The sequence below is a fragment of the Podarcis melisellensis genome (assembly GCF_964234715.1).
Source record: "Podarcis melisellensis genome assembly, chromosome: 13".
Lineage (NCBI taxonomy): Eukaryota > Metazoa > Chordata > Lepidosauria > Squamata > Lacertidae > Podarcis > Podarcis melisellensis.
This window is the reverse complement of record NC_138545.1, coordinates 3,802,328-3,827,981: the sequence shown is the minus strand read 5'-3', so window position 1 is coordinate 3,827,981 and position 25,654 is coordinate 3,802,328. Positions and strand designations below refer to the sequence as shown.

The window sequence follows — 25,654 nt, the reverse complement described above, 5'->3', positions numbered from 1 at the left end:
TAAGATGGCGGCGCCCGCGGGCACGGGCTGAGGCGGAGGGCGGCGGCCCCTCGCCCGCCTCGCTTTCCCCTTCCCCCCTCCTTCCCTTCCTTCCTTCCGCCCGGCCTCCCTTCCCCGCTGGAAGCTGGCGGAGCTGGGCCGGGCCGGGGGCGCGGCGGGCCCCGCCGGCGGGATGATGCGCTCGCAGTGCCTGCTGGGCCTCCGGGCCTTCCTCGCCTTCGCCGCCAAGCTCTGGGGCTTCCTGCTGTACCTGCTGCGGCGGCAGGCCCGCACCGTGAGTAGCGCCTCCCCGACCCCCGGGCTGGGTGGCTGGGGGTCGCTTCCGGGTTGGAAAGAGCTCCAAGGGCGAGAGTGCCTCTGAGGACGTGCAGAGAGCGAGCGTTCCCTTTCCAAAGCCAGGCGCTGGCCGCCTTCAACGCGGGGGGGGGGAGAGTGGGGTCGCCTCAAGCTGGGAATCCTCCTCGCTTTGCACCTCTCTGCCCTCCCGACCAGGGTGACCCTCCGCCAGCCCAACATAAGAGCATAGGAAGCTGCCTTGCTGTCAGAATCATTGGTCCTCCTCGCTCGCTGTTTGTGCCGACCGGCATCAACTCTCCAGGGTGTCTTTTGCGTGCAAAGCAGATGCTCTACCTGCGAGCTCCATAGCTACTACATACATGCTCCCTGTTTCCTTGAAAGAGTTGTTTCGAGGGGGTGTGCGTGCATAGAGGAAGATATTTGTGCATACCTTGCCTTGTGCGTACCTGCCCAGTTCCATGGCCGAAGGTTTGGCCAGGGCGGAAGGTTGTAACAACTTCACACCTTGTTGACTTTTGCTGGGTATGGGTTTTACTGGCTTGTGTGAGTGAGGTCCAAGTGTAGAGCTGAGAATCCTGGCCTGGGGTTTGTACCAAAGCCTTGGCTCAGGTGTCTCCCCTTGCTGGAGGTACCCTAAAGTGATTGGTGTGTGGTTGATGCTGTGGCAAACAGTTCGGATGCTGTTAAAATTGAGCTAACGAGGAAATGCTCTGGTTTCAGACTTCGTTGACAGTTCAAGTGCCTTTTCAAATTTGGCCCATGGTTTCTCAGCCAGTGGTTACAGCTTCTCACCATTGACCCTGTAGGGGATGTTTTACTAAAAGTTTTGCAAGTGCCGTTTCAGCTTTAAAGAAAACGAGAAGTACCCTAAAACACACACACGCCCAGATAGTGGAGATAGTGAATACCAGCGAGTGAACCTGTCACCAAGTTTAAAAGTGTAGTAACTTAACACTTTTGAAGTGGCTTCTTGAAAGCCAGCCTTTCCCAACTTGGTTTTGGAATATCGCTCCCACCAGCTGCAGGAGAGTTACAGTTCAAAACAGCTGGAGCATACAGTGTTGGAAAAGGCTTCTTTAGGTCACAGCAGAAGTAGTTTATAGGGAAACAATGGGGTACCAAAACAAGGGGGGGTAACTCTTCCCCATGAACCCATTTGGCCTTAGAGGAAGGGTATTTCTGAGATTGGGAGCTCAGTTGAAACAAAACATCAGGCCTGTCTGTTGAGCCTGAAATTCCTTTCCAAACTATAAGTCTGTAAAACTTGTTTTGATTGGTTAATGCACTTACAATGCTTAATAGTGCCGTGCAGTTTCCTTTTCCTTCAGCTCACAGCTTCATCAAACTTTGGGTGCTTTTTCCAGATATCCTTAGGAATCAATCTGCAGGGATTGCCACCTAATTTTCTCCCTCAACATCTTTAGATGGTCATAGGCTGCAAACCTCATCTTCCCTGTCCTTTGGCCAAGCTGGCTAGGGGTGGCGGAGTTGTAATCCTCAGTGTCTGGAGGGCACCCATTTGCAGTTTCTGTTTTACACTCCAGTTCAGTACACCCCTGCCCCATATGTGAACTGGGACTGGAGGAAAAGGAAACTAGAAGCAGTAGGAACTACAAAACAATTTTATTTGCAGTTTCCATCCTGAGGTGTCACAATCTGCTTTTCAATCTGATTTCCATCATTTTTGTTTGTTTCAGATGATTTTGGAGGGTGGGAACAAGATCGGGGTCCATTGGTTCTATTAACAAAGATTAGAAGGGATTTGAGGAAGAGGAAACCAGGGTGCTTCGGTTTTCATGGAGGCAGGAAGTGTGAAGCTTGAGATCCTGGAGATTTCAGTGTTTGGTTAGAAGCTTGACTGCTCCTTTAGCTACAGCCATTGTTGTTGCTGTGTGTGCGTTTGTGAGAGAGAGGGACAACCTGTACCTAATTATGAAAGGTACAGCTTTCCTTCTCCCAAGTTTTCTTCCTTGTGCCCCTACCATGCTGAGGACTGCCGGTGCAGTTCAAGTATTTAGACGTAGGATTCTAGGGCACGGTTCTCCTTTGGATCACTCCATCTTGGTTACCTTGTGTGTAAAATTGAAATAAATCCTGACTGGGTGAATGCTGGGACAGTTGCAACGGGAGCATGAGTTCGTGGGGAGGCAAGAGAAGCTTTCACCACACTCACAGCTAAGCAGGTTGCCATGTTTGCGCCTGAGAGTTTCAAGCCCAAACTAGACTGGTTCGTGAGCCCGTTTCTTTGACACTTGATTAATAAGATATTGGAAGATTTGAAATATGTGGAGGGTAGGGGTGTGTGTGTGTGTGGAGCAGCTCTTGTCTAGGTGCTGCCAGCATATGGCAGGGAGTTTATCACCAGGTGGTACACTGATAATTTTATATCCGTGTGGCTGGTTTCTACGGATGTTGGTTTTGGATTACTGGTTTTGGAGGAAAATGGGTTGGGATGTCACGAGGCAGAGGAGCTACCTTGAAGCCCTTTGGTCTCCCTTCTGGTCCTGCGACAGCTGCCAGGGAGCATTCTAGGAGTGCTTAAAATACTTGCCGTTCAAGATAGCTGTGGGGCACCAGAGATGCCGTGCCCTCACTGTGGCGCGTGTGTGTGTTCCAAAAGTTTGCTGTTGGCAGAAATATAAGGAAGCGAGTGCCGTGTGTGTGTGCCTGTGTGACTCCCACTTGCTGTCTTTCCTTCCAGGCACAGCTACTGCTGGATAAGGCTGGGTCTCCTCCTTGGGGTCAGCGACGGCAGGGTGCTTTGGGAGAAGTCTCCCAATGAAATATTACCTTGTTTCCCTCGGATTCCTATTTAGACTGCGGGGAGTTGAGAGCACCTGAAGGGTCTGAAGCCCATTTAGACTGCCTGCTCTCTGCTTTATCCCTGGCATGAGAATCTATTAAGCTTTCCCAAGCTGCTCTGTCCAGGCCCTGGACACAAAATTGACCTGTGCCCCCATGGACAGCAGTGAGTCCAAAATGACTCCCAGGCTGCACACCTGGTCCTTGTTACTTCATGCGGGACCAGTGAATCCCCCTGTCCCCCAGAAACAGTACTTCTGTCTTGTTGGGGTTCAACCTCAATTAGTTGACCACCATCCACACACCCCAACCGCCTCCAGATTATCCAAATGCACCCGATCCATCTGGTTGCTCCCCTGAGAGTAGTTGCTTTCCCCCCATGCTGACTGGTGGTGTTGACCAACCTTCCCCAACCTAGTCCTGGCTGGGAGTGGTAGTTCAGGGTATCTGGAGTGCGGCAGATTGCCAAGGGTGGAGGGAGCCTAGTCCTGAGTGAGGCTGGGGACGTTCTTCCTAACAGAAAGGTTGTGATTGGGAGTGTCGGTTCCCCTTCTAGGGGAGAAGCAAAGGGGATGTTGGATTCTTCCAAGGCAGCTCAGGAGTTTATTAATTTTACTTGTTAAATTTGTATACCACCCTTCATGCGAAGATCCCAGGGCGGTTCACAACATAAACATGCAAAATGAGAGCAGAAAATACATAATAAAAACAAGAACAAAATCAAACCAATAAGTCCTCCCGTGGCCTGAACATATTTAAAAGACCATAGAATCAGCCAAAGCCCTAGTTATACAGAAACAGTTTTGCTTGGTGCCTAAAGATATTGTAATGGTTCTAGGGGTTGCTCGTGCGTAAGTTGTCGCCACTCCTGGCTAGGTTACCTGGGTGAACCCTTTCTGTCTGGACAGCCTCTCACCCGTGGCTGTCTCAATCGCTGGCAGAATCCGTCAGTGGGCGTTTCTTGAACTTCTTCCAGCAAAGAAGTTCTTTGACGCCTAGTCTCCTCCTACTCTCCCTGCGCAGAAGTCTTCTGCGCAGGGAGGGTGTGGGCAGTGGAGGACCCGTGCTCTCCCCACTGGTCTCCGGCGAGGAGTCCTGGAGCCCCCTCGCCGATTCCCCCTTCTGCCCCCCTTCTCCACTGGTGTTACGCTGATTTCCTTCCCCAGCAGATGGGCTGCCTCTCTCCCTACTGGGACCCTCTCCGGCATCCCTCTGGAGCCTTCCCTCCGCCTCTGGCTCCGATGGCAGTTCCCTGACAGATATGTAATGAAGGTGCCAGGTGAGCCTTCCTGGGGAGAGCATTCCACAAACTGGGGGCCACTGCAGAAAAGGCCTGTTCTCGTGTGGCTGCCCTGTGGACCTCTTGTGGAGAAGGCACATGAAGAAGGGCCTCAGATGACGACCACAGGGTCTGGCTTGGTTCATATGGGGAGAGGTGCTCCTTGAGGTATTATGGTCCTGACCTGTTTAAGGCTTTATAGGTCAAAACCAGCACTTTGGAGTGGTCCCAGAAACTAATTGGCAGCCAGCGTAGTGTTACACGCTGAAACCTTCTTGCTGCGTTGAGCAACCTGGCTGCCGAATTCTACACCAGCTGAAGTTTCTTCAGAGGCAGACTTCTGAGGAGAGAGGGCAGGGAGCAGTCACATCAGGAGAAATAATGAGAGTGGCTTGGTGACAGCCTCAACCATCATACAATAGACAAGGCAACGCTTTTGCTGTTAATTTTAATACCCGCACTTCGGATGTTTCCTTTTCCTAGACTCCAGCGCTGAGCTTCTAGGAGCCCGAGCACGGAGGGCCCTGGGCAGAAGTGGGCTTCTCCAGGTGCCACTGCAGAATTAGCACTTGAATGTGGAGGTCCAGGGTGAAATTTGTGGCGGGTGAAGCTGGGAGCTGAATGGCGCGTTGTGCCGGGTTCTTGAGGAATTGTCAGGCTCATCTGTTAACCCGAAGAAATGGCTAGCAAATAATAATAATAATAATAATAATAATGATAATAATTTATACCCTGCCCATCTGGCTGAGTTTCCCCAGCCACTCTGGGCGGCTCCCAATCAAATGTTACAAACAGCACAGCATTAAATATTAAATACTTCCCTGAACAGGGCTGCCTTCAGATGTCTTTTAAAGATAGGATAGCTGCTTATTTCCTTCACATCTGAAGGGAGGGTGTTTCACGGGGCGGGTGCCACTACCGAGAAGGCCCTCTGTCTGGTCCCCTGTAACCTCACTTCTCGCAAGGAGGGAACCGCCAGAAGGCCCTTGGAGCTGGACCTCAGTGTCTGGGCAGAACGATGGGGGTGGAGACGCTCCTTCAGGTCTACTGGACCGAGGCCGTTTAGGGCTTTAAAGGTCAGCACCAACACTTTGAGTTGTGCTCGGAAATGACGCCAGGCCAGGCAAGGTGTCTGTCTTTCTGGGTCAGTCGGCCAAGGGCATCCTTTTCCATCCCACCCAGAGCACAAACCCAAACAATGTGTGACACGGGGAGTGCAAAAGCCATCTCTTTGTTCACTCGGCTTCTTTTCTCCTTGTTCCTCAGCCTCCCTTTAGTAAGAGAAAACTTACATGCATTCAGGCTTTCTTTCTTTCTTTTTAAAAAATAACAACCCACTTGTCAACACGAAACCCCAGAAACTTCCTTTCACAACAAGTTCCGAAGCTCTGTCAAAGTGATGGTGAGGTTCTGCACTTTGAGGCCCCAGCGACTTGGAGAGGAAGTGGAGCCTCTGGTTTAGTTTCTCAGTCCGTCTTTACGAGAGCAACCAGGGGGAGTGGGGTTACTCTGGAGTGGAAGGTTGGATCTCCTTAAGTCCACCTGTGCCTCATAAACCCCTCCCTCCACCATCTGCTTGATAAGAGGGGGAAGGAATAGGTGCCCCCCCAGAGGCAAGAAATCTGCCTCTTCCTGGATCACGCTCACAGCCACATAGGCTTCAAGGCTTGGACTCTTGACTTCTTCTGCGTACACTTCTCTGCCAACTTTTCTGTCTGTGTGAGAAGAGGATGTGTTTTATTCACGACATTTATATCCCTTCAAGGAGCTCAAGGAGGTGTACATACATCTTCCACCACCCCCACTTTATCCTCCCAACAACCCTGCGAGGTAGGTTAGCCTGAGAGCAGTGTTAGGAATCAGCCAGGCACCAGGCAAATTTTGCTACTAGCACAGGTCCAGTTGCCACTATGCAGAGATTCTGGGGCACCAGGTTAGCAATCGCAGTTTAAAAACCTCTGCCTTAGTCCCTAGTTAATACTATTTCCATTTCACCGGTGTTTCTCCTTCTTGAATACTGGGCCACGTGAATTGTTGTAAGAGCAAGCTGCAGTCAAGCAATGTAGTTGATATCGGAGAATCATAGCATTGGAAGGGACCCTGAGGGTCATTTACGATACGATACGATAATCTTTATTGTCATTGTCCCATACAGAACAACGAAATTGAAAAAAATCTACATCAGACATTCAAAAACCAACAAGCCTGCTATCCCAGCTATCCCAGCCTGGTTGACCCCCTAAAAACTCTGATACCCCATAATTAAATACAATATACTCCCGCAGAGACTACCTTACACTGCGTTTTAAACCAAAATCACATTTGGATAGAAACTGTTTCTCAGGCAGCTGGTCCTAGTCTTTATAACCCTGTACCTTCTTCCAGAAGGCAGAAGCTGAAAGAGATCATTTCCGGGGTGCGCACTATCCTGCACTATCTCTGCAGCTTTCTTATGACACCTGGAAACGTAGATTTGATCCAAGGTGGGAAGAGGGCACCCAGTTATTCTCTCCGCAGTCTTTGCAACCCTGGACAGCATTGTTTAGTGACGGCAACCTAAATTTAAGATGCCATTTGGCACCCGGCTTATATATCGTGAGATTTTAACACTGGCTGAGTCTAGCACTCTTAACCGCTCTGCCACACTGGGTGTCAGGTCAAAGCATAGGAAGGGCTAGCTAGAGTGTTTCTCAAACTGGGGTCCCCGGCTGTGGTTGGACTACAACTCCCATCACCCCTAGCTAGCAGGACCAGTGGCCAGGGGTGATGAGAATTGTATTCCAGCGACAGCCAGGGACCCAAGTTTGAGAAACATGGAGCTAAACTGTAGTATCTGCTGCCATGGCCCCAGACGGCCTCTCACCAAATGTGTGTAGGAGAGAGAGAGAGAGAGAGAGAGAGAGCGCGCGCAGGACAAGGCTGCCCCCACGATAAGGGTTTGGGGGCCATGCTGCTCTTTGATTTCCCCCCACTCCACCCCGAGGTTGCTCTGTTTCCTTGCTGGGCCTCCAATCCCCGCTCTCTCTCTCCTTCCAGCCCCCAGTTCCTGTGCCTTCTTCTGGGATAGGGCCCTCCTGGCCTCTGGCTGGCTTCCCAGTTGCAAGAGGCTGCCCTGGCTAAATTTGGGAGGGGACCACGTGGGGCGGGAGGGTGTCGGCCGCAGGCATGGGACTTGCAGGTGCCTGCCAAGGGCAGTTGAGGGGGCAGCTGTCGTGTGAGCGAGTGTGGGTGGGTAAGGAGAGAGCGAGAGACAGACCCCTGGGCCTGCGGCCATCTATGTGCCCTTGCAGAGGAGCCTTTTGAGGAAAAGCAGCAGGTGGAAGGCAAAAATAGATCTGGACAAGCACAAGATGAGGAGAGTCACTCCATTGGCCTCTCTGGCCCAGTGCGGGCAGCTCTGGCGGGCAGCTGAGACCTTACCTGCCCTCTGTGGCTGTCGGAGACCCTCCAAACCGGAGAGGGCTTTGGCAGCTTCAGTGGCGTTCCCTGGCATGGGCTCTGAGCTCTACCCATCCCATTTCCTATAGGCCTCCTTTCCCCAGGAGATGCTCCAGGAGGCATCGTGTGAATCTCCGAAGGCGTTCTGCACTCTCAGTGCGGAAATTCTGCAGCTGGGGGCCTTACGTAAGAGGCAGTGCGTTGCAGGGGTTAGAGCAGGGGTCAGCAAACCTTTTCGGCAGGGGGCCGGTCCACTGTCCCTCAGACCTTGTGGGGGGCCGGACTATATTTTGAAGGGGAAAATGAATGAATTCCTATGCCCCATAAATACAGTGGTGCCTCGCAAGACGAAAAGAATCCATTCCACGATTCTCTTCGTCTAGCGGTTTTTTGTCTTGCGAAGCAAGCCCATTGACAGCTTAGCGGATTAGCGCTATTAGTGGTCTAGCAGCTTTTAGCGATCAGCTGTTAAGCGGCTTATCAGCGGATCAGCTGTTAAGCAGCTTAGCGGCTTAGGAAAAGGGGGAAAAAAGCGGAAAAAACCCGCGGGAACTCGCAAGATTTTTTCGTCTTGCAAAGCAACCCCATAGGGAAATTCGTTTTGCAAAGCGCCTCCAAAACGGAAAACCCTTTCGTCTAGCGGGTTTTCCGTCTTGCGAGGCGTTCGTCTTGCAGGGCACCACTGTAACCCAGAGATGCATTTTAAATAAAAGCACACATTCTTCTCATGTAAAAACACGCTGATACCCGGACCGTCTGCAGGCCGGATTGAGAAGGCGATTGGACTGAATCCGGCCCCGGGCCTTAGTTTGCCTCCCCATGCTATAAAGTGTCTGGAAACCAGTCCTGATGAGGGACAGTTGAAGGAGTTGGGTGGAAAAGAGGGGACTCAGAAGACGCACGAGAGGTGATTGGGACGGATCGGGGCCCCGGGCCTTAGTTTGCCTACCCATGGGTTAGAGTGCTGAACTGTGAAACGGGTTCGAATCCCCATATAAGAGCACTCTCCGCACTCTGTGGTCTCCAGCAACTGGCATTGAGAAGCGTTCCTGCCTCGTAACTATGGAGGTGGGGTTGAGATTCCTGCAGCATTGCGGGGGGGTTGGACTGGATGACCCTCAGAGTCCCTTCCCACACTAAGGTTCTACGATTCCCCAAAGGTAGATGGCGGCATTTTAACTGTACAATGGTAGAAACGACTTCTGGTGTGTAATCCTTTCCCCCTTTTCACCGCTTTGATGATAGCTTCTGGAAGTGGTTTGTTGATCAGTCAGACAGCAATCTGGCTACCTTCCTGGCCTCTGAGGCAGGTCCGGTGCATAGCTGTCAACTTTTCCCTTTTCTTGCAAGGAAACCTATTTGGACTAAGGGAATTTCCCTTTAAAAAAGGGAAATGTTGTGGATATATAGCTGCAAAGCAATGTTAATGTTTATTGACGCTGAGAAGGCCTTTGACAATGTATCCTGGAGTTTTGTTATATAACTTTGAGAGTATGGGAGTTGGTCAAGATTTTTCAAATGGTATTAAAGCGATCCATCAAGAACAAAAAGCTAAAATCATTGTAAAGAACGTGGTATCGGAGGAAATTAGAATTGAGAAGGGAACCAGGCAAGGGTGTCCACTTTCCCCTCTGCTGTTTATTTCAGTCCTAGAGGTCTTGCTAAGTATGATTAGAAAAGATGAACAAATTAAAGGTATTACAAACAATATAAATTAAAAGCCTTTGCTGATGATTTAGCATTGACATTAGAAGACCCAGAATCCAGTGCAGTAAAAGCACTGGAGCTGATACAGGAATTCGGACAGGTAGCGGGATTTAGGTTAAATAACAAAGGGAAACGTTGACCAGCTATGGACTCCGCCGGTGCTGCTGGAGTTCCAGGCACCGCCACCAGGTGAACTTCGGCACACCTGGAATGCAGACAGAGCGTTTCGAGCGTCCAGAGGGTTTCACGCGCCTTGCGCCAAGAATCCTTCCTTGACGGCCTCCTTGGAGGGTGGGTCAGTGTTCTCCTCCCACCGGCTGGGACAGAGACTGGGGATTTCGACTTGCCTAAAAGAATTTGCTCAGGGCAAAAGCGACTTAATGCAGGCCTTTTGGTTCAGAGCTCAGTCCCTTCACCGGTCTCTGTTTAAGGAGAGGGCCCTTGGCTCGGCGGCAGGGCAACTGCTTGGCATGCAGAAGGTTTTATCCCTGGGGCCGCCTTCTGCTAAAAGGATCTCTGCCGGAAGGTGATGGGATCTGTCTGCCTCTGCCGGTCAGAGCAAGTGGTACTAGGCCCTGTGGACAAATAGACCAAACTGGTACAAGGCAGCTTCTTTTGTTCTGGCACTTTGAAAAAACAAACCCAAAGGACGGAAGGTCTTTTGGCAAGAGATTTGAGAGGGAATTTGAGGCTGTGCGAGGAGGATACCTGAGAACTACAGGACCGCCTCTCCTGGTATGCCCCACAGAGGCCTTAAAGTCCACAAATGACAACACCTTGAAGGTTGCAAGGTGGTTAGATTGGTCTCAACTGGGGACAGGGCCTTTTCCGTACTGGCCCCAACTTGGTGGAACACTCTTTCCCAAGAGACCAGGGCCCTGCGGGACTTGACATCTTTCCGCAGGGCCTGCAAGACAGAGCTTTTCCGCCTGGCCTTTGGTTTGGACTCGGTCTGACCCTTATGTTTCCCTCCCCTTACGTTTCGATCTATGGGCTACTTTTAAAATGAGGCTGCATTTTAAATTGCATTTTAACCTGTATTTTAAATTGGGTTTTTCCCCCTATTATGTTTTTACTGTAATTTTACTGGTGTTAGCCACCCTGAGCCCAGCTCTGGCCGGGGAGGGCGGGGTATAAATAAAATTTATTATTATTATTAGCTTGCGGGATTCTCTGTATAATGTTTCCGCTGGTCCAGAATACTCTGGTGGCTGTAACTTTTGTTTTGCCATTTGTTGCATTTGTACCCTCTCTTCCAAGGTGGCGTATATGGCTCTCTCTCTCTCCATCCCAATTTAATCCCTGCAGCAACAACCCTGAGAGGTAGGCTAGCCTGAGGGAGGCCATGGCTGGCTCCTTTGGTCACGTCCAGCGAGCTCCTCAAATGTGTGGGAAACACGCAGCCTGCTCCTTGCCCTGCACGTCTCACCCAGCTTCTCCTTTCCAGGCTGCTTGGAGTGACACCCTTTTCCTGCTGAGCAGAATTCAGCAGAAATGAGCGAGTGGCCAGGCTGCCCAGTTCATAGCGGTTTCCTTGGAAGTAGGAAGAGGGGGTTGGCTTTCAAAACGGCTGAACGCCAGGTGCAAGCCTGATTGCTGTGGGGTTTTCCTTTTAAAAAGTCCTAAACCTGCAAAGGCGTCAGTCACAAAGGTATCCTGGAGGCTGTCCATATCAGTAGTGACACCTGCCTCTCTCAGCTGGGCCTGGAATAAGCGGCTTGGTTAGGGAGGTGATGCAGGCAAGGTCAGATAGCCTCTCTTGATATCCAGCTCTTCTGGCCTGAGTGTCCTGCCTTTTGCAATGTTAGAAATTCGTATATATAAGCTAATCGCCAAAGGGCACCTTGAACCTCAGCTATGGTCGCCACGAGAGAATGTCTAGGCGCTGTTTTGTTCACGCAGTGCAAATTATTATTAATTTCATTTCTATACCGCTTTAAAAGGGACGCGGGTGGCGCTGTGGGTTAAACCACAGAGCCTAGGACTTGCCGATCAGAAGGTCGGCAGTTCAAATCCCCGCAATGACGGGGTGAGCTCCCATTGCTTGGTCCCTGCTCCTGCCAACCTAGCAGTTCGAAAGCACCTCAAAGTGCAAGTAGATAAAGAGGTACCACTCCGGCGGGAAGGTAAACGGCGTTTCCGTGCGCTGCTCTGGTTCTCCAGAAGCGGCTCAGTCCTGCTGGCCACATGACCTGGAAGCTGTACGCCAGCTCCCTCGGCCAGTAAAGCGAGCTGAGCGCCGCAACCCCAGAGTCGGCCACGACTGGACCTAATGATCAGGGGTCCCTTTACCTTTACCTTTATACCGCTTTACATATATCTCAAAGTGGTTTACATCCAGTCAACCAATCCTGAATAAAAGAAATTAAAGCTTCAAAGAAAATATTTCAGATGCCTCTCTATGTGACATTTTGCTCCCCGCATATTTATTTACCCGCTTAATTTATAGAGCTGCCCCATAGCAGAAGGATTCTAGGAAGTCAGGGTGGTTGCAGTGGTGCGTGTGTCGGACGAGGACTTGGGAGTTCCGGGTTCAAATCCCTGCACAGTCCTGAGTGACCTTGGAGTCAGTTGCAGCCTCTTCACCTACCTCACAGGGTCGTTGTAGGGATTAATTGATGAGCGGAGCGAACCATGTATTCTTCGGCAGAAAAGGTGGGAGATAAATGCAAGAAATGAGCTCACCTGCTTAAGAAAGTTTGAGGGGCCAGCCAGATGGAAATGTCTGTCACTAACCTGGCATCCAGAGATCTCCACGGGGCTGCAGTTGGACCAGTGCTGGTCGCAAAATGCGCCTGGCACCTGCCTAATTTCTAACACTGGTCCTTCAGGTCTTCTTTCTGGGCCACTCTTTATAAACTCACCCCCTCTTTTCCTGTGTCTGTCCGGCAGGTGATCCAGTATCAGACGGTGCGCTATGACATTCTTCCCCTTTCCAAAGTTTCACGGGAGCGCCTCAGTAAGTACATTGCCCCGTGGAGGGGGGGGTCGTCTCCCTGGTTCCCTCCCCCTGGCCCAGGCTCTCCCCAGAGCACTGGAAGGAGGGAGGTGTGTAGGGCACTGAGCTGTTTGCCTTGACGCTCTTCTCCCCACCTCCACCAGACCAGGTGAAGAGGAAGATCCTTGTGCTCGACCTGGACGAGACGCTGATCCACTCCCATCACGACGGAGTCCTGCGGCCCACGGTGAGGCCTGGCACTCCGCCCGACTTCATCCTTAAGGTGAGCCGTTCTTGGGTGCGGGAGGAGCTGGGCGCGGGGGGCGCAGGTAGCAGGGGCTGGTTGGACGCAGGGGAATGGACCCAGAGAGGAAGGCTCAGAGCCCAGGGATTGGGGGTGGGATGATGACGAGTGGTCAAGAGCAAGGAAACTGGGAGGAGGAGGTGTCGGAAGCCGAAGGGGTAACAGGGCTTAGTGAGCTGGGAGAGAAAAAAACAGAAGGGTGGGAGCCCAGGAGACAGGCGGAGAGGTTGACGATACACATACTGTATTTCTCGGTGTATAAGACGCCCCTCTATTTTTTGGGACTAAATTTAAAGAAAATGAGGGGAGATGGCCCAAAGTTTTGAGCTTTTTTAAAGGGGGAATTGCATGCGCCATCACCCCAGCAGGGCCGTTGCAGGGGGTTGGCAAAGTGGGCAGCCGCTCCCCCCATGCCACTGTGGGCAGGAAGCTCCCTAGAGCAAGGGCTGCCAACCAGCTGGCTGGGGGGCGCAGCTTCCCCTCCATGCCGCTGCGGGAAACTGCCCCCTAGAGCGCGCGCCTCCCGCAGCGGCATGGGGGAGTTGCGCGCCCGCAAACCAGCTGGCGGGGGGCACAGCTTCCCCCTAACGCCACTATCCGTGTATAGGACAACCCCAGTTTTTCGACATGATTTTTGAGTCAAAAAACCTCGTCTAATACACGGAAAAATATGGTATATTGTCTCTGATTTCTTGGGGGAAAGCCCTGGGGAGAGGAGGGGACTTTCAGCCTCTGCCACTAGTTTTCATGGAGGAAGACTCCTGGGAATGAGCTGTTTTGCTCATTAGGCCTGAGCCTGACACTCAGCCAAGTCTGTGGAGACCCTGCTTTTAGGCTAACAAAGAGTTAACTCCATCTTTGAACTCTGTGGTTACTGACCTGCACACACCAGTGACAGCAGGTGTGTAGGCTCAAGGGAGGAGGCGGCCTCTTGGCTTCCCGAAGGTGCAGCAGGGAGGGTTTGCAACCTTTAGCCAGTTTGCGGTGGCGCAGCCATAGCAGAGGATCTCTGCACCAGCCAGTCTGCATTCTTCATGGGTCCAGGGCTGTTGTCCTGGCTTCAGAAAGCAGCTGCCTTGGCTTAGGTGAAGCCCTGAAGTTTCCACAATAGCCACTGGGGACTGAGTTTGGCCTCGTTTTTTGAGGATCAGAGGCAGCTATGGAGCCTTAAGATGATAATGATGATAATTGGTTTTTTTTAATATATATATATATCCCGCCCATCTGGCTGGGCTTCCCTTGCCACTCTGGGCGGCTTCCAACAAAATATTAAAATTCAGTAATGCACCAAACATTAAAAGCTTCCCTAAACAGGGCTGCCTTCAGATGTCTTCTAAAAGTCTGGTAGTTGTTGTTCTCTTTGACATCTGGTGGGAGGGCGTTCCACAGGGCAGGCGCCACCACCGAGAAGGCCCTCTGCCTGGTTCCCTGTAACTTGGCTTCTCGCAGTGAGGGAACTGCCAGAAGACCCTTGGTGCTGGACCTCAGTGTCCGGCTTGAACGATGGGGGGTGGAGACGCTCCTTCAGGTATACTGGACCGAGGTCGTTTAGGGCTTTCAAGGTCAGCACCAACACTTTGAATTGTGCTCGGAAACGTACTGGGAGCCAATGTAGGTCTTTCAAGACCGGTGTTATATGGTCTCGGTGGCTGCTCCCAGTCACCAGTCTGGCGGCTGCGTTCTGGATTAGTTGTAGTTTCCGGGTCACCTTCAAAGGTAGCCCCACATAGAGCCCTGTAACTTGGCTTCTCGCAGTGAGGGAACCCCCAGAAGGTCCTCAGCGCTGGACCTCAGCGTCCGGGCAGAACGATGGGGGTGGAGACGCTCCTTCAGGTCTACTGGGCCTTTAAGGCTGTTTAGGGCTTTCAAGGTCAGCACCAACACTTTGAATTGTGCTCGGAAACGTACTTATCAGTGAGTTATCTTTACCAACCTGCCGATTTCCTGGTGGTGTTGGACTACAACTCCCATCAGCTTCAGCCTCCGGCTGTTGTAGTCCACAGCATCAAGAAGGCTCTGGGCTTCATTTACTTTGCCAGGCTTTGACTAAAAGGCCTTCCTCTGTTTCCAGGTTGTCATAGACAAACATCCAGTCCGCTTTTTTGTACACAAGAGGCCTCACGTGGACTTTTTCCTAGAAGTGGTAAGAAGCTTGTGCTCGAGACAGATCTTTTATTTATTTTATTTTATTGATTACAGTGGTGCCTTGGGTTACATACGCTTCAGGTTACAGACTCCGCTAACCCAGAAATAGTACCTCGGGTTAAGAACTTTGCTTCAGGATGAGAACAGAAATCGTGCGGCAGCAGGAGGCCCCATTAGTTAAAGTGGTGCTTCAGGTTCAGAACAGTTTCAGGTTAAGAACAGACCTCCGGAACGAATTAAGTACTTAACCCGAGGTACCACTGTACTGTATAACATTGCCATTATTGTTATTATTTATTAAATTTCTAAACCACCCTTCATCCTAAGATCCCAGGGCAGCCTACAATATAAACGCACAAAAATGCATACAATGACAACAACAACAAAATACCCGCCCCCATTTAGAAGGTCATAGATTGTTTAATTAATCAATAGCCAGGCAGAAGAGGAACGTTTTTGCCTGGGACTTAAATATATGTGACAAAGGCGTCAGGCGAGCCTCCCTGGGGGAGAGCATTCTTCAAGTGGGGAGCCACCGCAGTAAAGGCCCCGTTCTCGTGTTGCCGCCCTCTGGACCTCTTATGGATGGGGCATTTGAAGAAGGGCCTCAGAAGATGATCTGTTGGTTCATATGGGGAGAGGCGGTCCCAAGCCGTTTAAAGCTTTATAGGTCAAAAGCAGCACTTTGAATTGGGCCCAGAAACTAATTGGCAGCCAGTGCAGTTGGGCCAGGGTTGGCGTTATAGGCTCAAAGCATCCTAGGTCCAGTGAGCAACCTGGCTGCTGAATTCTGCACCAGCTGATGTTTCCAGACCGTCTTCAGGGGCAACCCTATGCATAACGCATTGCAGTAATCTAACCTGAAGGTTCCAGAGCATAGACAACAGATCTTAGGCTGTCCCAGTCCAGATAGGGGTACAGCTGGTCCACCAGCCGTAGTGGATGGAAGGCAAAGGATCCAGAACAGGGGTCAGCTACCTTTTTCACCTGTGGGCCAGTCAGCCAGCCCTCAGACCATAATAATAATAATAATAATAATAATAATAATAATAATAATAATAATAATAATATCTTTATTGTCATTGCCCCCTCTCGGGGACCATGAAATTACTTGGCTGCTCCATCCACCCAAGTAGGGCACTCCACACAAAATCAAAACAACTACAGAAACACTAATTAAAACAATACAGTATAATACAGCAAGGAAGATTAGATGACTTTCAAAGTCCAGGCTTCCCATTCAGGGCCGAGATCGCTCTGGAGAAGAAGCTGTTCTTAAGACGGCTCGTTCTTGTCTTCATCGTCCTGTATCTCCGTCCCGACGGCAGGAGCTCGAAGAGACAGTGACCAGGATGCAATGGATCTTTTACTATGTCCAGTGCCTTCCTATGGCACCTTGTGGCATAAATCTGCTCCAAGGTGGAGAGTGGGCAGCCAACAATGCTCTCTGCTGCCTTAACAACTCTGCACAACCCCATCCTGTCCTGGGTAGTACAGCTTCCGTACCACCATGTGGGGGGCTGGACTATTTTTTTTTTGCGGGGGGGGGGGGAATGAACGAATTCCTATGCCCCACAAATAACCCAGAGATGCGTTTTCAATAAAAGCACACATTCTGCTCATGTAAAAACATGCTGATTCCCGGACCGTCCGTGGGCCGGATTCAGAAGGCAATTGGGCCGCATCTGGCCCCCGGGCCTTAGATTGCCTACCCCTGATCTAGAAGGACCCCCGAGCTGCATACTTGCTCCTTCAGAGAAGGTGTAACCCCCCTCAAGAGCAGGCCACCCCCCCATCCGTCCAGTCTAGGAAACAGCCCCCTCATAGTACCTCAGTCTGGATTGAGCTTCAGTTTATTGGCTCTCCTCCAGTCCATTACTGAGGCAAGACATCAGTCCAGCATTTCCACTCCCACACCTGCAGATGTAAAGGAGAAGCCGAGCTGTGTGTCTGCAGAACATTGCTATCCCAGCTTTCCTTCAAGGAGACCAAGACGTGCCAATTCTCCGCCCCTCTATATTTTTATTGTCGCAACAACCCTACAAAAAGTAGGTTAGACTGAGTGATAGCAACCGGCCTGCAAGTTCACCCCGGCGGGCTTCACGTGGCCAGGGCAAATTTGAACCCACAGCTGTGACCGCTGCACTGCCACTGATTCGCTGGGCGTGCTCCTCCAGTCCAGAGGGGGTTTTCCAAGCCTCTCAGCTTCACGCTCTTGAGCTGGACTGTGTTGGGAGGCTCATCCTCCCCTCACTGAGCTCCATGGAGAAACTGCCAAGCACTGCCAATGCTGAAGGACTCTGTCCTCCACCATGCCTGTCCACCAGCCCCTGTTGACAGGGGCTGATGGGAGTTGTAGTCTAAAACATGGGGAGGCTTCCAGCTCGGGAAAAGTTTACTTAGAGGGTGGTGTAGTGACATGGGGGGGGGGGAGGAGCAGCCAGGGCAACTGGGAAGACATTGTGTTGTGTGTTGCCCACACGCATCACCCAGAAATGTCTTAAACTTGGCTGGCCTTTCGAGGTGATGCACACGCCAGGGATGGATCTTTCCAGAGCCAGCTCTGCCTGGGAAAGAAGGTGGTGTGCTAAATCCATTCTGTCCTGCTCCACCCTTGCCTTGTCTGGTTCAAGGATGGAGAGCTGATCCCAGACCCGACTGGATCAGCCAGCCTTGCCTCTAATCGCCGGCACCTGTTTAGCCTAATCCGCGTTAATCCTGCTCAAAGCAATTCGTCCCAGCTTCTTTAGGGTCCCTTTCCTCATCACTTTCTCTCTTCCCCCTTCTTCCTGGAAACTCGGAAAATTTGAAGCGGGCCCCTGGAGCTTTGCTTTGTTTACTAAGGCTAGTCACCATCTCCGTCAAATCCAGGGAAGGGCGCAAATCATGGAATACATAAAAGCACATGCACCAACCCAGGCGCTGCAACTATCCCCTGAGGTCCTGCGTCACAGGTGTCGCAACACAAGAACAGGGCCTTTTTTAGTGGTGGCTCCGCACTTGTGTAATGCTCTCCCCAGGGAGGCTTGCCTGGCGCCATCATTACTTAGCTTTAGACTTGATAGTGGGAGGGCTGGCCAGAACCTGAGAAGCTGCCAGGGGGGAGGAGGTTGGGAAAGAGGAAGAGGTGTTCATTGAAAGCCCCCAAAAGCATCACAAGGCTCTTGTTGCAGGTCGATAGGAGCTATGAACAGGAAGCAGCTTCTTCCGTTAAGGGCTGAGAACGGAAGGGGGTGCTTCTGCAGGACTAATAATGGGTGCCTGCTGCACTCTGCCTGGCTGTCGTTCTTTGGAGGGGCTGGCGTAATAACCGTGCCACAATCCGTTCATAAAGAGCTTTTCAGACCGACAAGTTTTAAGCGATGCTTAAATGTAATCTGTATTGGGAGGGCATGGAAGATTTGGGGAGATTAGATGGCGTTTCCTGAAAGTCTGAACTTGGATGATGTGTGGGTGAAAGTTGCCGAAATCTTGGGCTTTCGTCTGCCTGTGAGAGTGAAAGGGGCCTTTTGTGTGTGAAGGAGAAAGGGAGCTCCCCTCTGACTTTCCATTTCCTTTTCTTCTCCCCCTCCCACCAACTCAGGTGAGCCAGTGGTATGAGCTGGTGGTCTTCACAGCCAGCATGGAAATATATGGCTCTGCTGTGGCCGACAAGCTAGACAATAATAGGAGCATCCTAAAGAGAAGATACTACAGACAGGTGAGTCCTTTGCCCCTTACGGCAGAACGTTGGGCCTGTGGAGTTGGGAGAAGAAGGGTCCACCGTGGTGATATAGCAGTGGCTCAGGGGGAAGGCTCCCCGCTTCGGCTTGCTTGCTGCCAAATGAGGGGCACACCTGGATGTTCTGAGAGAAGGCTACCAGGTGCACTGGGGTTACCGTAGCAACGCCAGCAAGGTCGTGCACTTGACTGGCTGAGTCGCTCACCCTCCCATTGGTTCAGGAATGCAGAGACAGGCATAATAGTCTCTGGGGCATTGCTTTCATTATGTAAGTCCTTTCCTGATCATAGCTGCCAACTTTTCCCTTTCCTTTCCTATTCGGAATAAGGGAATTTCCCTTAAAAAAGGGAAACGTTGACAGCTATGATTCTGATGCTCTCCTGCTTTGCTGTCAAGGTCCGACTCTGAATCTGTGAGAGTCAGTGGAGGAGGCTGTGGGTTTTACACAGCAGCGTCAGCTAGCAGGGTGATAGCGTTAGCGGATCTCTCCGTACATAAGCATCCTCACTTCAAAGACCAGAAGAACTGTGTAAAGTCCATAGTGGCGTTTAGCTTTGCCTTGTGCCTGGAAATAATGAACACTTCGAACAGTGCGGGAGAAGAGATTTCCCCTTAACCGTGGGACTCTGGAAGAAGCCGTTCTGCTGGGAAAGCAGGAAATCTGAAGACTCGGCTGGGGCTCTTCATCTTCTGTGATGGATTGAGGTTTGGTGAACTTACCAGCTGACTTCCAAAAGTCACCCACCTGCCACCAGTGAGCTGCAGCCCTGTCCAGTTTAAGAGAGGATTGTTATTTCTGTCCTGTATGCAAACATATCCCCCCCGTTTCTCTCCTTCCAGCACTGCACTTTGGAGCTGGGCAGTTACATCAAAGACCTTTCCGTCGTCCATAACGACCTGTCCAGCATAGTCATCCTGGACAATTCGCCAGGAGCCTACAGGAGCCATCCAGGTAGGGGGCTAGACCCGCCGTCCCTATTGAAAATTGGTGGTGGGTGAGGGGTGGTGTCCTGTGCCTTGACCGGTCTGCTTGCTGGGTGAGGGGCCACTCTCTGCAGCCCAGGGTGTCTCGTGGTGGGCCTGCTGCATCTTCCTCTTTGCTCACTCCCGTCCCCGGGGACTTAAGGAACCAGCCACTCATTCCCACAGGAGGACATGCCATTTTAGGGGGTGAATTCTTGCAGATATATTCAGCGATTCATCTTAAAAACACATTTCCAGGTGTGAGGAGTTCAAATCTGCTATTCTTTTTGTACTTGGTAAGCCTACGTTCGATTAAAAAGCTCACAAACTGCTTTCGGTAAACCAGAGATTTTTAATTTTACCTTCGGAAAATGTCAGGTGATGCTGTAAACATTTTAGTTTCTCTGCATGAAACATATCCTCCTAAGCGCACTTGTAATCATGAAACAACATCAGGAAGTAATGGCATCAGTTAAGAAGAAATGCAAACAAGAAGTTGCATCCCTGGACATCAGCCGCAGACTTCTTGGCCTCTGATACACGCCTCACGTTCCTCATGAGTTACACCCTACCTGCTGAATCTGTGACTTGTTTCACGTGCCTCGCTATAGACTGAGCATGACAAGGCCATTGTGAAATTTGTATGGGCTTGCTAGCGAACTTACTTCCACTGTAGCAAGTTTATATGTCAAAGGAGATTCCTATAGCCTGTCGGACCAGTCTGTCAGCTCCAACAGGGATGAAGTGCTGGGGTTGCTGGAAAGCCTCTTCCTTGGATGTACACAAAGATCTCCTCCCGGTGTGTCGTCATCTCCACACCTCAAGTCACCGATCTTTTGGACACCAGCTGTCGTCTCCTCACGGTCATCTGAGCACAAGAGCGTCGGGATTAACATTTTGCTAAATGCGTGTCGTGCTGAGCGCTGGATGGTTGGCCAAACAGCATCCACCACAACCTTCTTTGCAGCCTAACTCTCCTCAACAAAATTTCCACCCAAAAGTCTTCTACTCTGATGTCGAATCAGCAGGTGTAGTGTTGTTGTTGTTGAGTCTTGTCCGCCTCTTGGTGGCCCCCTGGACCAGAGCACACCAGGCCCACCTGTCTTCCACTGCCTCCCGCAGTTTGGTCAAACTCATGCTGGCAGCTTCAAGAACACTGTCCAACCATCTCGTCCTCCATCGTCCCCTTCTCCTTGCGCCCTGCATCTTTCCCAGCGTCAGGGTCTTTTCCAGGGAGTCTTCTCTTCTCATGAGGTGGCCAAAGTCGGAGCCTCAGCTTCACAATCTGTCCTTCCAGTGAGCACTCAGGGCTGATTTCCTTCAGAATGGAGAGGTTTGATCTTCTTGCAGTCCATGGGACTCTCCAGAGTCTCCTCCAGCACCAGAATTCAAAAGCATCCATTTTTGGCGATCAGCCTTCTTTATGGTCCAGCTCTCACTTCCATACATCACTCCTGGGAAAACCAGAGCTTGAACTATACGGACCTTTGTTGGCAAGGTGATGTCTCTGCTTTTTAAGATGCTGTCTAGGTGTAGTACATGCAGACAATGCATGTATCAGTCTTAAATCGCTAAGGGTTCTGCCTTTAAGGCCATGTTTTGAAACCCGTATGCAACAAAGCCCGTTTGCTGTTGTTAACCACCTTGAATGGCTCACTGGACCTATTTCCCTGCCCTTATGGCCTGTGTGATCCGATACCTCTGCGCTTGATCATTAAACAGATCCTTTACGACACTGCCACTCAGTGAAGAGGCCCTGCAATGGAGAGTTTGGTGCATGGAGGATCAATTTCAAGTTCTGCAGCATCTTGCCAATGTTATCTGTCTTACTTGCTTGTTAGACAAGGTCTTCCATCGAGTGCTGCGATCAAGTGTCGCAGGGGTAACTTGCTGGCGTGGGGGGCACAAACCAACCAGATCAGCTTACGACCACGCTTGACCTCTACAGCCCCTCCGAGCCAGTGTTAACAATTGTAGAATTGCCTCCAACAGCCTGCAATCTCAATGCCCCCCTTCATGAAATCCACAAGATTATCAGCAATAACTTCGGCTGGTTTTTCTCTCTTTGAGTGAAGGGGTAGAGATGTCTTCCACCCGGCTCACCTCTCACAGAATACTGTATTTTTCCATGTATAACATGCCCCTGTGTGACCCCTATTTTTGGGGACTCCAAATTAAGAAAATGGGGGGAGATTACCATGAGTTCATAGAATCATAGAGTTGGAAGAGACCACAAGGGCCATCGAGTCCAACCCCCTGCCAAGCAGGAAACCCCATCAGAGCACTTCTGACATCTGGTTGTCAAGCCTCTGCTTCAAGACCTCCAAAGAAGGAGACTCCACCACACTCCTGGGCAGCAAATTCCACTGTCGAACAGCTCTTACTGTCAGGAAGTTCTTCCTAATGTTTAGGTGGAATCTTCTTTCTTGTAGTTTGGATCCATTGCTCCGTGTCCGCTTCTCTAGAGCAGCAGAAAACAACATTTCTCCCTCCTCTATGTGACATCCTTTGATCTATTTGAACATGGCTATCATATCACCCCTTCACCTCCTCTTCTCCAGGCTAAACATGCCCAGCTCCCTTAGCCGTTCCTCATAAGGCATCGTTTCCAGGCCTTTGACCATTTTGGTTGCCCTCCTCTGGACACGTTCCAGTTTGTCAGTGTCCTTCTTGAACTGGGGTGCCCAGAACTGGACACAGTACTCCAGGTGAGGTCTGACCAGAGCAGAATACAGTGGCACTATTACTTCCCTTGATCTAGATGCTATACTCCTATTGATGCAGCCCAGAATTGCATTGGCTTTTTTAGCTGCCGCGTCACACTGTTGGCTCATGTCAAGTTTGTGGTCAACCAAGACTCCTAGATCCTTTTCACATGTACTGCTCTCAAGCCAGGTGTCACCCATCTTGTATTTGTGCCTCTCATTTTTTTTGCCCAAGTGCAATACTTTACATTTCTCCCTGTTAAAATTCATCTTGTTGTTGAGCTTTTTTTGGGGGGGATTGCCGAAAATCACTCGCCCACCTGACCGACGCTCACAATTGCCAAAGCCACCAATCGTCTGCCCGCTCGCCGCCAATCGCCCACACAATTGCCGCAGCGGCAGCCAATCAACAGTCGGCCTTGCCACAGCCACCAATGACCCGCCAAATCACCACTGACAATCTGCTCACAGCTGCAACCAATCACCCGTCACCCCTCAGCACTATCCGTGTATAAGACGACCCCCAATTTTTAACATTATTTTTAAATAATAATAAAAAATCATTGTCTTATACACGGAAAACTATGGTGATTCTGTTCTGGGGGGCAGCTGATCTGAATTGTCCACTTTCAGCATAACATTAGTTTTATTTTGGCAGCCATCAAAGAAAATGAAGTCAATTTCACCCCTCTGACAAGAGATAATTAAATTTGTGATCCAGGGATTTAATCACTTTTTCTTGGGCTCTTGACTTTATTGCGATCATCTGCAAGTCTCTCGTCTTCTTCAGTGATCAAACCAGCAGCGGTGATGGCAGCTGTCGCACACAGACCAACACCATATCCGATGCTCTGCGTAGCGACATTATGTGTTTCCAATCTGTTGCACTCCGTCTTGGTTTTCCTAATGTCCATTCATAACTTCTGTCATGTCCATCTTAGGGCATCAACAATTTGTTCTTCATTTTCACCAGCTGAGAAAACTATTTCATTTGATGGTATTGAAGCATCCTGCTTAGTTCTCTGCTTCTATTCAGCAAGGGTTCTTCTCTCGTCTTCCTGTCGCTTTTCGGAGTTGTCTGTTCCGCTCAAGCAGATCCGGCAAGCCAATCTGATGTGGTCCAAGAAAACCAGTCTTCTCTGGCCTTCATTAAAACAAATTACACCTGCAATTGCGGATGCAACTATACGTACATTTTTTTCACAATTTAAAAAAAATAAGGTATCCTAAGGGGTCATCTCTTTCAATCCCTTGTGATGCAGGAATATGATGTAAGCGTTCTCTGCTCAGTCCCCTGCAGCGCTTGTGCATTGGGAATAAGGCAAGGCTAAAACTCTCCACTTTGGGATTTGTGTGTGTGTGTGCGCGCACGCAAAAGATTCTTCGGCTGTATGAGCCCCTTCTGTATCTCCCCCCCCCCCAAGCAATCTTAAGTTTTTCAACCCAAAGCCCAGGTTTGGTCAGAGGGGGTTAGGGTGTGGTTCAAGCGCAGTGACGGTTGTGTTTGTGTGTCCGGCAGATAACGCAATACCTATCAAGTCCTGGTTCAGCGATCCCAGTGACACGGCACTTCTCAACTTGCTCCCCATGCTCGATGCCTTGAGGTAAAGCTCTGGGGTGGAGCTGGGAGGTGAAAAGGGAACGGGGATTCTGTGAGTTGTTCTAGAAGAGCCCTGCGTCTGTGTTTTTCATAAGAACATAGGAACAGCCTGCTGGATCTGTTCAGCATTCTGTTCTCTCAGTGCCCAACCAGATGCCCCAAGGGGAAACCAGAGAGCAGGATCCGAGCGCAAGAGCCCTTTCCCTTCCTGCGGTTTCCAGTAACTGGCATTCAGAAGCATTGCTGCCTCTGACTGTGAAGGGAGAACATAGTCATCCTGGCTAGCAGCCATCGGTAGCCCTTCTCTGCTTTTAAAGCCATTCAAGCTAGTGGCCATTGCTGCTTCCTGTGGCTGGGAGTTCCACAATTGCATTTTTCTGGACCGTTTCCAATTCTACAACGGCGCTTTTGACCCAAATTTGGTGTTCTAGATGCGGTCTCCTCCCCTCTTGCGCAGGCTGTTGAGTCTGCTTGTCGCTTTGCGCGAGTGCAATATTTATTGCCCTAGAACTGGTTGACGTGCGGGACCAAATCCAATGGAAGAAAATAATAATAATAATAAGTTATTTATATCCCACCCTCCCCAGCCGAAGCCAGGCTCAGAGCGGCTCACAACAATAAAAGTAACACAGCATTCTAAAATCAAGTCAAAATCAAATTAATGGCAACCATTGGGCTAGAGGTCTGCGAGGATTACCAAAGGAGGGGGTCAGACTGTGCCTTGGCAGGTCTTGCGTGGCTCTTACTCTGTCTCTCCCCCGCTTCCTCCTCCAGGTTCACAGCTGACGTGCGGTCGGTGCTGAGCCGAAACCTGCACCAGCATCGCCTTTGGTGACGGTGGCTCCTCCTTTCTTCAGGGCTTGGCCCGCGACCTCTGCCTTATCCCGCCATCGTGACCCCCCCGCCTTGGTCGCTTGGACTCTGGCGAACGTGTCCGGACTCAGCCAACCAGGAGGGGAGGAGCTGGGAGTGAGCCGGCCGGCGCCCCGCCCGCCTCTCCCTGCGCCAGCCAGCTGCGCCGCTGACCATCGCCCCGCCCGCTTGCCGGGGGACTGGCCAGGACTTTGCAGGGCAGCAAGCGGGGCTGGCGCCATTGGCACGATGGCACCAATTGCTTGGGGGGGGCAGATGTACAAGAAAGGGGGTGAAACAAGCCAGCCGCACGGAGGAGTGTGACGGACACTTTGAGACGAGGCTGCGTTTTCTCATTTTAAAGACCGAGCTCCCTGTACAAAGATCTTATTTTCCTTCGTTTTCATTTCTTCTCCCTCCCCTTACGCTCTTGATAAAGAGAGTAGCCCTTTCATCTAAGGCCATCTATTTTTTAGATGATTGACAGGCCTGGCTTAATTTCTCCACCCCCCATCTCAAAGTCTTGTCCCCTTTTTTTGTGGAAGTAGGAGTGTCTTCCCTCCCCCCTTTTTTCTCCTCCATTGGAATTGTGTTGAGGAGGCCACTCCTTCCAATCTGCCCCTTGTTTTATTTTCTTTTTGACTTTTTTTGGGGGGGCGGGGAGGGATCGAATGATGAGATATTATAGCCTTGAACTGAGGTGGAAAAAAAACAACAACCCAACAACCCTAAATGATTTTCAGGAGTTCTTATTGCCAATGGGGGGGGGGGGGCCGGAGAAGATCACAATGGTTGAGTGGCTGGCTGGTTTTGCCATACAACTGGTTTTGAGATCTTAATTCATCTCCCTTCCATATTCAGTCCTGTACATTGCTAGGGGTTTCACAGGGGGAGTGTTGTCTG

The 25,654-nt window shown here is 50.8% G+C and overlaps 1 protein-coding gene across 1 annotated transcript; it reads left to right on the top strand.

The window, feature by feature from the left end:
• The first annotated feature begins 2 nt into the window (after positions 1 to 2).
• On the top strand, positions 3 to 25,484 carry CTDNEP1 (CTD nuclear envelope phosphatase 1). Its single transcript, XM_081887038.1, has 8 exons — positions 3 to 274; positions 12,416 to 12,482; positions 12,626 to 12,744; positions 14,837 to 14,908; positions 18,494 to 18,610; positions 19,472 to 19,583; positions 23,819 to 23,903; positions 24,674 to 25,484. Exons 1-8 carry the CDS (start codon positions 173 to 175, stop codon positions 24,732 to 24,734), a joined length of 735 nt encoding a protein of 244 aa, XP_081743164.1. The 5' UTR covers positions 3 to 172; the 3' UTR covers positions 24,735 to 25,484.
• Positions 25,485 to 25,654: the final 170 nt, after the last annotated feature.

Excerpts from the sequence above, each read along its gene's own strand:
- CTDNEP1 (XM_081887038.1), top strand. The coding sequence starts at position 173 with ATGATGCGCTCGCAGTGCCTGCTGGGCCTCCGGGCCTTCCTCGCCTTC. Across the intron at positions 275-12,415 it reads TGCGGCGGCAGGCCCGCACC|GTGATCCAGTATCAGACGGT; the intron begins GTGAGTAGCGCC and ends TCTGTCCGGCAG. Across the intron at positions 14,909-18,493 it reads TGGACTTTTTCCTAGAAGTG|GTGAGCCAGTGGTATGAGCT; the intron begins GTAAGAAGCTTG and ends CCACCAACTCAG.